This window comes from Battus philenor, unplaced genomic scaffold (genome assembly GCF_028537555.1).
Source record: "Battus philenor isolate CCGP_79_NKW_IND1 unplaced genomic scaffold, ilBatPhil1.0.hap1 SCAF_20, whole genome shotgun sequence".
NCBI classification, from domain to species: domain Eukaryota; kingdom Metazoa; phylum Arthropoda; class Insecta; order Lepidoptera; family Papilionidae; genus Battus; species Battus philenor.
In genome coordinates this window covers 5,802,642-5,814,234 of record NW_027181683.1, presented here as the reverse complement: position 1 = coordinate 5,814,234, position 11,593 = coordinate 5,802,642, and the positions used below count along the sequence as shown (strand labels likewise).

The 11,593-nt window shown below is 32.8% G+C and overlaps 1 protein-coding gene and 1 long non-coding RNA gene across 2 annotated transcripts; both read right to left on the bottom strand.

Annotated features, from left to right (window-relative positions):
- Positions 1-1,717: 1,717 nt before the first annotated feature.
- LOC137922961 (uncharacterized) lies at positions 1,718-4,631 on the bottom strand. The gene is made up of 6 exons (XM_068766076.1): positions 4,590-4,631; positions 3,973-4,111; positions 3,704-3,783; positions 2,950-3,136; positions 2,001-2,110; positions 1,718-1,729 (listed from the first exon to the last, which is right to left on the bottom strand). Exons 1-6 carry the CDS (start codon positions 4,629-4,631, stop codon positions 1,718-1,720), a joined length of 570 nt encoding a protein of 189 aa, XP_068622177.1.
- A 2,510-nt stretch (positions 4,632-7,141) lies between these two features.
- On the bottom strand, positions 7,142-10,262 carry LOC137922641 (uncharacterized). Its single transcript, XR_011107538.1, has 3 exons — positions 10,153-10,262; positions 8,048-8,189; positions 7,142-7,217 (listed from the first exon to the last, which is right to left on the bottom strand). It is a non-coding gene; the product is annotated as an uncharacterized lncRNA (long non-coding RNA).
- Positions 10,263-11,593: the final 1,331 nt, after the last annotated feature.

The window sequence follows — 11,593 nt, the reverse complement described above, 5'->3', positions numbered from 1 at the left end:
ACACAAAACGTCAACAAATTACTTATAAATACAATTTACTTGCTATAAATAAAAATGTGGACAAAAAGTGAGGTAAATGAAAAGGTAGAGAAAAATACTTCGAAATTAGATTATTACGTATAAATATACATAGATCAGGATACATACATAGATCGGGAATAATCGCATATCTAGTTGTCGATTTTTGGTTTAACAAATAAAAATTATATGTAGAACTAGCTGACTCGGCGAACTTCGTTTTGCCTAAGAATTATTCAATTAACCGATCTTGAATTTTAAAATCACAAAATTATACCATTTATATTTTCATGGTTATCATTGTTAAACTTTTAACAAATATTATATATTACATGTTATTTTGATATTTTTAGGATATTTGTTCGGGAAAACCCTGAACCACAACTACGATTTAAAAAAAAAATTCAACAACATCCTCAGAGATATAAATAATAATTTACCAAATTTTCATAATGTTTGGTTGGTTTTCGAATCTATCGAATACAGATAGATACATCCATTTTTATATATAAATGAATTGCAAAGATTAGAAATAAAGACCCTGTTTATTATTAAAAAAAAACAACAGTAGATACAATCATAAACATATACGGACAACAAGGAATTATGTTAAAATAATGTATCAATTGTTTAAATCGCTGCGACTAATTCTCAATTCCCAAATCTACCATATTTAGTGCCTTAAGGCTCTGGAGTGAAGACTGCGTACAGGCAAGGACGTAAAAACTCTACGCACAGACGATTTTGTTAAGGTTAAGAAGGCGCTGGATGCCGATTCTTACTGGTCTTGTTGGAAATCTATGGGGGCGGCCTATGGCTGGACGTATAATTTGTGTGTACGTTGTACATTCTTTTATCTATCAAAAGTAGATTACGATATACTCACATAAATTTGTAAATAATTTTCAAAGTTGAATACAAATCATTTAAAAAAAACTTGGCAGTAATTGGCTTATTACATTGTTTATTGCCCAAACAAACGTCATCATTACTAAACGTAAGATTTGGTTGGTTCGATATATCTTGATTTTTTTCAGTTGCTTTTGTGATGATTGTTGTCTGCTCATCTTCAGATGACACGCATATGACATCATCAGATAACTCGATAGTATTCATTATTATTTCGTCGTTGATTATTTCAATATTTTTATTGATAGTTTGTTGACTAGTCGCAAAAGCATTTTCATCTTTCGAAATAGTATCACAATTCAAAATATCATCTTTTAATATTTGTTCTATGTCTTTTTCTTTATTGCTTGCACTTCCGCTTTTAATTTTTTCATCTGTTAATTTATTGTTTGTAATTTGAGTTTCCATTTCGTTACTTTTATTGCCATTGTTTAAAAATTCTTTTTCTTCCAAAACTACTCTTTTAGAATTGGTGATCTTTAGCAAATTCACATGTTGTCCGGTTGTTTCAAAAACTTTCTGTTGATAAAAAGAAACATTTCTCGAAGACAGTTTACAATTAGGACTTTTTAATTATTATTGTAGTAATACCTGATAAAATAATAATGTTTCTAATGGACGAATACCATTTGCCTGTCAGTAATTTCAACTGCACCAATTTTAAATAGCAGAACTCCGAAAGAGATTCTCTACAGTAACCAAACTTAAGAACTTCTTCTGGAGCTTAGGTTTAGGCTGTTTGCCAATATACACATTGAACTGTATATATCTACATACAATTATAAAATTGTCACTCAAGATTCTTTAACGTTATTAAAAAAATTCACCTCAATGTTATCTCAAATTTTGTACAACGGCTAACTGCTGTTACATGATATATCCAGCTAATTTGAAGCAAAAAATCAAGAGCGTACTACTAACAGTTACTTTGTATTATTTAATTCTTCGAAGGAATGGGATATTCCAAAAATTAAATCATAAATTCTCAAATTGCTGAACATATATCCATTGTTACTCAGAGCCCATCGAATCATGCTAGTAATATTAGAAAATACATGAAATAAAATACTTACAAGATCAATTTTTTCAGCGCTGTCTTTGATTCCTGATTCTTCGACGAAAGTTGTAGATTCCGGGGGATGATGTTTTACATTCTTTAATAATTCAGGCGTTGTCTTTACAACTAAAAATGAAATAATACAAAAGAAAAGCAAATAACTATTATCAGATAGGGATATTTTGTCATATTTTGTCAGGTATACATATGTATATCACTGATGAGATGTAGTTGCTGCTAGCCCGAGAAGTTTGATAACTTCATCGAAATTGAGTTCGCGGAACTAAAGCGTCCGCGAACTTATCGAAATTTACTGGTTTGTTATTCCAGTTGCATTCTGAAGATCGCACGAAGGTACTGGAAAGTACACGTGTGAGTGTAGTGTATTTGGGATGACAGTGAGGATTATTCGGCAATCGATGATGGGATCCGAATCTTTCCTCGAATCGACTTCGCTGTAAGCGGTCGCGGAAGCGAGCGACTGGACTCTGAACTGAAGCGAAGCGGTTTGTGAGAAGTGTTGTGTTTGATCTATTTGTGGCATTACACGAATATTTGCGTAAGATATGTCGTGGGTGGAATGGCTTTTGTAGTGATGAGTCCTGTAGAGTGACTACGGACTTTGTGGTGTGGCGTTTGAGTTGTGAAAACCCAGAGATGGAGTCGCCGGGGATATCTGTACGACGCCTTTTTCCGCTCTTGGAAGAGGTGCGGTGTTTAGTTTCGTTTGCTATAAAAGGATTAGGATGTATGGAGGCTGATTTAAAATAAGTGTTTGGGCAAGCCTGAAGGAATTACTGCACCGTTGGAAGGCTGAGGTCACTGTGGATATCAACATAACGTTAGTAAAAACAATAAAATTGAAAATGCTACGTTGATAGAGACTTAGTTAGACCTAAAACTAGTATCAATGGTGTTAATTATTATATATTATTAATTGTTAGTTATTATTTGGTGTAACTTACGTTTAGATTTATTAATTTCATCACCGTTTCTGTCTTTAAGCTTGTTCAGATGGTATTCAATTGTTGGTATACATAATTGTTGAAATTCATTTGATAATGCATCAGGAACAGGATCTTCAATGCGATCAATTAATGTTACCAGTAGTGTCTCGATCTCACACACTAATTCAAAATCAGGTGCGACAGACTAAAAAAAATTAAAAACAGAAAGAGTTTATAGTTTTCTTTAGAACGTCATATTATCGAAGAGACGCCCACTGCAAAGCGTAGGCCTTCCAAGCAGGCAAGTCTTCGGCGGCTCGCAAGATTCAGGAAAGTTCTATTTAGAACCCAACAGACTATTTAATTTATTGACGAAATTAATATTGCTTATTGATAAATGCTATTTGTCTGTTAGTTATGTGTATGGCAGCGGTAGAGGACAGACTGGCGATCGTAGGCTGTGGGTACGATTACCAAGATACAATCTCATATAATTCACCTGTGGTCATTACGGTATATTCTCTCATAGACATTTTTGGAGGCGGCCTATGCTCTGCAGTGAATGTCTATGGGTCGAAACGACGATTTGCCTGTTGCCGTTACAGATGGCCCGCTGTAGAGTTTTATTTAATAACATATCTAACGGCCACAAAACGACCTCTGTTTAAGCCATCACTAACATTTTAGATTGTGCTTTGAGAGGGGAACCCTCTATTAACCGAATTATCGTAAATTTAAATACTTTACAAATTAAATAAGAAGAAGTAGATACCTTTATAGACTCCACGAGAAGCAAGCCACAACCAATTGCCTTTATAAAATCATTTGGATCTAAGTTATCGATGAGTTTACCTGAAAATATTAGTTTTAAAAAGTAACATGTTTTAATACTTTTTTTTACATTAACAGTATGTTATCTGCGAAAACGAGTAAAGCTAAAGTAACAACAAAATATGACACTCGATTTTTCTTAACATATATTACTTCATATTTTAGAATACAAGAAAATAGTTCATTAGATAATAAGAGATATTTATTTACCATTAGGACAAATTAAATTATACAAAGCTGACATCCCATAACCGCTTATTACGACATTTGTGTGTTCATGAAATAAATTGGCTATTTCATTAGCTGCTTCAAACATCGTCCGCGGATATACCGAGATTGAACTTTCATTCTGGAAAAATAAAACAACAATTTGACCATTATGTTACCAACCAATTATTTCTTGTCCATTCATTTTGTCGTTAACATTTTAGACAATCTAAATAATTTTCCTATAAGTGACCAAAAGTTATTAATTGTGACGGGTATAATAATATAATTTTCAAAAGCTTCAATCCTAACTTCGAATTTAGGAAAGACAGATACTTTTGAAAACATGTTCGCTTAAGATATTTCCATGTATATACTGACTCGTTACGACATCTCTGGAACTAAAAGGCTTAGATGATTACAATATTCCTTTCGCCGAGTATAGAACAGCTAAGAAAGCAGATTTTACGAAATTGCACCCGCAAGCTTTTATTTCATTGGGTTTACAATCAGTGCAATCAATGATATTTATTAAAAATAGCATTTTTTCAAACTATAGCCTTTATACCTTTAAAAATCCGCATGTTAAAAATTACCTAAAGTAAATTTTTGAAACGTACACTCATAATAGATAATGCAGGACCGGCGAGGTGGGCGAGCATCACCTAGCATTATTATAATTACAATAGATACTACTTTAGTTTTATTTTGTAAAAGCTAAAACAACTACGTATATTATAATTTCTGGTTATAAAAAGAAACGCTTATCAAAATGAAACCTACCTGCAATAAATCCAATATAAAAGCTTCCATAATCTGTGTGTAAATGCAAATAAATTCGTCCACCCTCGAAGCTATTCGATCAGCCATTGCTTGGTTTTTTATATGAAAGATTTTTAATTTCTCATCTAAAGTATGTTCTATCTCAACCAGCTGTTTGTCGATCGAGTCTTCACAAATCGATTGAGAATCAGGCAAGACCTCAATTTCTTGGTCAGGAAATAAATCTTGTACATCGCTAGTTTCAAGAGAATCAAAATGTTTCTCCTCTTCTATATTTAATTCTTTTTGTACAATAGCATCTTTGTTATGAACTGTTCTAATATTGGTAGATGGTATTAAATCATTCGGTTTTTCATGTACATTTTTTGGGGGATTGTTAAATATCAACGTTTGTGTAGACACATTTGAATTGAAAACGTTTTCCCTTAAGATGTTATCAATATCCTTTTCTAGGTCATTAGAAGACCCACACTTAAGAACATTATCAACTTCTAACTTATTATGGACAATTGTTTTATCATTAGAATTAAAAGTTTGCATTCTGTCTGAGTTTTCAAGGAACAAGTTATTATTTTCTTTAACATTAAGATCACCGGGTGTATTTTTAGAAATAGTATCTAATTGACTATCTGTAAATTCGCTTCTGACCTCCTGTATCATGTAACATTGCAAGCTCAATTCTATTCCTTTAGCATAAAGCTCTGCATCAGCTGTTACTAAAAGCTAGGAACATTTAAAATTTACTAATCAGTCATAAAATAGATCATTTTTGTTTTTAAGCGACTAGATTATTAGAGGTGGCAGAGAACTTAAGTGTCAACCTCTTATTTAGTAATCAAGATTGAGGGCAACGAGGACTTCGGCTCTGGATGTTACTTAGATATATTACAGAATTAGGTAGCCATCTAACTCTAGATCGCTTATGTGGATAATACATGGAGTGACCAGACGCAAGAGTCACCGAGTTACATCTCTGCTTGGACTGTTACTCGAGACGTTTCTTCTTCCAGGCAGCGTTTCATTTTTTATCATCTTTTCAGCTATGGGATATTCACTGCTAGACATAGCCCTTCTCCATAAATTTCCAAATCAACCATTACAAAGCACACACGCAAGTTGAACAGAAGATCTAAATAAAGTCATCTGTTCACCTTGTGTGTGGGCATTGGTGGACAGTGGCTTACGCTACGCTTGCAGTTTGATGACGTTTAGATTTAATTTATACCGCATTTCGAGAGGGATAGTTTAATCTAATTGTTGCGCTATAATTACAGCCAGTTCAGAAATAGATAGCTGGGCGAATTTGTTGCAGACTCTACAATACCACTTTTATTATTGGTCGCATGTTTAATATGTAGCAGAGTCTTGCGGATACTGTCTGTCCTTAGCGACAAGGAACGCGTCTCAAGTGCGAAATACTTTGGTACTAGACTGAGTAACAGTGATAGCGTGAACTGAAAAAAGGTAGGGTGCGTTTGTCAGGACAGAGTGGCCTCAGGACAGAGTATCTTTTAACTTTACCTAGAAGAATTGTTTTATACTACTGTTAACGGGTGTGAAGCGGTAGATTTAAATTACTGTGTTGATGGACTTGCTTGATAAATTTGAATTTATCAAAAAATAAAGGTTTATTAGAATATAAAATTAATCATATTAATATTAACATGTACATGTTATGCGTTGTTAAAGCGTACTTGAAGCATAACATACTACATGTACTACTATGAAATATACTTTTTAGAGATCACAAATTTAAGGAAAGAGAAAGGCATAAATGAAAATTTACTCACCAAATAACAATCTTTCTCAGTCAATTTTAAACAACAGTTCAAAATTTGCTTCGTTATGGATGTGTCGGTGATTTGTTCATCTTCGAAAACTGTAAATAATTATTAAATAAAAATCTTTAGAAAGGATTAAAAATTATAGATAACTTTTAATAAAGAAATGTTATTTAGTTCATTGCTGTTAAAATTTGCATTCGTCACCGTTATATTTAAGATAGGCTATTGCAGACATGGCGGATTGACAAGTTGAAGTGACAGTGGTCAAGCCAAATAGCAAATTGAACAGATGACTGCCAGACTCTTAAGGTTCTGAGGAAGACTAGTGAACACAGACTGGCATACGCAGTGTAGGACGTCCACAAGGCGGGAAGATAGCCTATGCTAAAGTCGCCTTAAGGCGCTGGATGGAGGCTACTTCCAATTGGTCGTATTGGAAATCTTTGGTGGTCCTTTGTCGAGCAGTGGTCGTTTTATGACTGAAATATGGTGATGGTGATGAAAGATTAAAATAAGTTTAAAATTAAATTTACGTACTCATTATATGTTGACGAAATTTCGTAAGCTGTTTGATCAAATTTTGTACAGACGAAGCAAGATCACAGCCTTTGTGTTCGAGTCTTGATAGGTCATATATTTGAGAAAGAATCGTATAAATTATAATTAGACGGCAGTTACCACCTAAAATTAAATATATATTTATTACACTATAACAAAACGAATGTAAAAGTGCTAACGACAGGTTTATAGAAGTGTATCTTAGCAATGTGAAGTACAAAAAAATTAGATTAATGTTGTAAAGTATGTATAATTTCTGTGAAGTAAATACAAACTGACTTAATTGGAATGAGTATATAACAGTTGTACGGATTATTCCTTGTAATTGTTATTTCTGCAACTATAAGGGTTAAGGACTTGAAATTCGGAGATATTACAAGTCTATTCTTTCGCTGAGTAGGGGTCAGCTAACAACGAAATGTACAAAATTCCACTCGCAAAGGGATTGAAGAGGCTTTCTTTAAAAAAAATGTTCATGTTTTCAATCTATCCATACAATAAATAGCCTGAATGTTATTTTTAGTTTAACATATCGATGATTCCAAAGTCACAAGGAATGTGTTTTTAGAAATTGCACCCACGAAAGGAAATGAGAGGACAACATATTTTATACTACGCGAAGCAGACTGCGGACATCTAGTTCAATTATAAACTATCGGTAGTTCATAATAAAGCGATATTTAGGTTGCAAAATTTACTTACGGAGATTAATCAAATTTTCTGTAAAAATCCACGAATTATTTGTGTAAAGTTTGTTATTTGGTAATCACGAAAGTAATGCTAATATAATAAAAAGTAATGCTAATATAAATAATGATTTATTTATAAGCGACTTTATCGACATATTTTAATTCGGGCGCAATACATTTTACAATAAGAGTAAAGGTAAAAGGTGTTGGACGATTTTATTTTTATAAATAATAAATTGAAGTCAAAACACAAAAATTACTTACACTGACGCATGATATTCTGAAAACACTGAAAATCATTAATCAAGACATTTAAATCAACAACAATATACCAATCACCGGGCGTTATACAAAATTTGTCGAGTCCCAGTAAGGTACAAACATTTGTTATCTCTGACTGTGGTTTCTGTGAAATAATAAGTAGCAAGATTAATTTTTTATATAAATACGGGACGAAAATATATGCTTGTATTTTTAACAACCACCTGAAATCCCTTTCCATCACTCAGAAGAGATCTTTAAAAAAATATTACAATTGGAGTACAAGACTTTAAAAGAAAACTCTTAACGTTATACCTTAAAAAAAGTGACTATATAAATCATGAATGTGATATATGTGATAATAATGGTATTAGCTTGTGCAGTAAATGGTAAATACGAAATATTATTATTATTTTGAAATCACACACGAGATTTGTGGGTTGGTGAATTTTTTTTTCATAGAGTTTTTTTGACAGTAAATGGTAAATACCAAATACTTTGGTAGTGTACCGAGACCTGGAGGTTCCGGTCAGCTACCTCAGGCTGCCATAACCATCTGGTCAGTTTTGTGTGGAGTTCCTGTCTGGGAGACTTGCCACCACAGCTGTCGATATGGCGTCGTATTAAGAGGAAGGTGGGGCCGGCGTTATGCAAGGTGCCGCAGAGTTGTACTGTAAGAAGCTCAAGTTGGGTAATTTGTGCATTGCATATCACTGAAGAATTGCTGGCTTTAGCGGAAGCGACAGAGTACGTAGCCAGCGGATCAATACAATCTTGAGCCGTACTGTTCGACTCGTAGTCCGCCCTCGGAACCGTCATATGATGTAATACCCATCATCCCTTAGCGCCAAGAATAAAAGAGAACATCACGGAAGAAAGAAAGAAAGCAAAGAGTGTGAAGATATACTTTGTGAAACCGCACGTCGGGACGTAGGGCAATGAGAGGGCGGAGAAATTGGTCCAGAAAGCTGCAGCTGTGGGATTGTTCATAAAATACATTCACTCTAAAGGAGCGGACTGCTAAATCAGAAATGAAGTGACAACGGGAGACTCCCGTCTCCCGTTCATCAGTGATCATCACGTTTTCTTCGAACTCCCGGTCTAAGAAAACGTGGTGATCACTGTTAAAATACTACAGTATCGCTTATAGCTATCTAGGCATATTAACCCAAACCTGAGAAAATAAATATATTATTTAGTTTTTATTTTAGATATTTATTAAATGATTAAAATTTTGTTATTATAAAAAAATGGGTTATCTAATTAGTCTGTTAGTATGTGAATAATATTTTATGATATTATTAAAATGGATTGGGGTGATAAAGAGAACCGAATCGCTGTGATTACATAATGTAGGTATGGTGCCAAATACAATTTTTAATATCATCCATACGTTTGGTATAAGTCAAATGCTTGTGTACCGGGCTATTGACGGGTAGAATCAAATCTCTTTTGTTTGTAACAAAAACGATTTAACCGTGTACGTAGCGCTTTGGAAATAATTTGAAGAAATCTTATTCGTAAACAAAAGATTTTATCTCGGTAGATAGGATAGGAACTATGTCGTGCATTTTAAAAGATGACTTAGGACTTGCAGCTTATAAGAGACGCACTCGGTATTTCTTAACCGATAATTGAAATAAAACGTATGGTGGTAAAATCAATATAACTACTTTAGCGGTACGCAAACGGAAGTCACAGAAAAATTTTGTTTACGGATGAGAAAATTTTTATGCAATCACAAAGTCAGTTACAATTTCAAAAGTTGTTTTCATATTTTTCAGATATCTTATTTTTATTTACAATATGCTTAAAAATGCCCCCTGCTGTATTAATTTTCCCTTTTTCTTTAAAAAAGCATTAGGGTAAAAACCATTTGTACTAACTTTGATTATTAAACATGACTTTCGAAATACTGTAAAAACATACATCTTATAGCCTTGTATCTATTATCTTGTATCGTTTCGCCTTGAAGATGGATGGCAAACACTTATTTCAGAACAAAGGTCAAAGTATTCAAATATTTACCTCAGTAATTTTCAAACACTCACACGGTAAATGTTCTGTAAAGGATAGGGTCCAAAAGATTAATTTGTTATTTTACAAACCATATTCTTCGAGACATGTTTAGGTTCCCTGATTATTTCCTTATTTTCACCTATCCCTTCCTTGCTCTGTGGTAGACTATCTAAGGCTGTTAGTACTGGCTTCTTAATAAATCCCGTTGCGTCTGCTCCTAAAGTAATAAAATATTAACAGCTTTTATTTTATTTTTAACATTTGAAGTAACTGGTTGAACCGTAATGCAGATAAAATAAAGCAATATAATCCCTTCGTAACAATTTAGTGCTAAATAGTGAACAGTATTATACTCGCAGTTATCTGTTAAGGATCTTTTTCACTGTCCTGTGATTTACAGGCTACTTATGTAATTGTATTTATATATTAACCATTTGATAATGTCTAATTTTTTTATAATGTTTTGTCTTATCCTTTGCCGTTTTATTCGTTTAAAACTAAATTAATGTAAATCTTAATTTCTGGCCTGTTTCTGATCGACTCTTTTCTGCAGATCAGTATTCCTTACCAGTAGTTAATTATTTCAGCGACGTCAAGAATTATTTTTTTATTTACCCTTTATTCCAAAAAATCAGTTACGAAGAGTGGTCTTGTGGCAAACGGCATTTTTTTCACGACTACAATTGTATGAACTTTTTAATAATATAAAATGAAGTGGGCCATCATCAAGTCATAGGTGTTTTAAATGAATGTACATATATATCACAAACAACTTACAATACATATACTATAACATAGTTGTTAAAACTGGTAGGTAGATACTTAATCTTTATTAGCCGATTACGTAATTCATTCCACGAGTGTAAAGCCTGAACAATGAATTAATAACTTAGTTACAGGCTTTGATAAATATAAATAATAATAAATGGAAAAGGAAAATTTTCAGCCTCACTACCTTGCCCAAAAATATACATAGTTTGTTGTTTAACGCAAGCTGCTTATTCATCTCTTTTGCCTATTTTAATCACTGAATTTTATTTGATGACGGAACACTTTCCATAATAAGCAAACACTTTGTTGGAGACAACTCCAAAAATATTGAAATTGTTAAGCTCCAAAAATATTAAAGCTAATTCTAATAAAATAAAATATTAATACCTTTTAGGGATAAATTAAAATTTTCATTTTTTTGCTGTCTCTCCTTCAATGACAAATAACTTAAATCAGGCATATCCGAGTTCCCAATTTTTGTATTCAATTCTTCATTTCTCTTAGGACTTGACACTTTGACTAACTTTTGATTATTTCCACTATTATATAATGTTATGCCGTTATGTCCAAATTTACTACTTCCATGGATTTTCAATAAAGGTTCTCTTAGCAAAAATTTATTCATTTTATTTGTGGATTTTTGATTTTCTAGTTTATTATAATTATTACAGATATCATCGGCGTTTAAAGTATTATCAACATTTCTGCAAACTGTTTCTGAATCATTATAAGTTATATGATTACTGTTGCAATTACAAT

Bases quoted from the DNA above. Each gene is read 5' to 3' on its own strand.
- LOC137922961 (XM_068766076.1), bottom strand. From the start codon at position 4,631: ATGCTCGCCCACCTCGCCGGTCCTGCATTATCTATTATGAGT. The intron at 4,112-4,589 runs GTACGTTTCAAA...TTATTTTTCCAG, and splicing joins CTGCATTATCTATTATGAGT to AATGAAAGTTCAATCTCGGT. The intron at 2,111-2,949 runs GTAAGTTACACC...TTTCATTTTTAG, and splicing joins TGAAATTAATAAATCTAAAC to TTGTAAAGACAACGCCTGAA.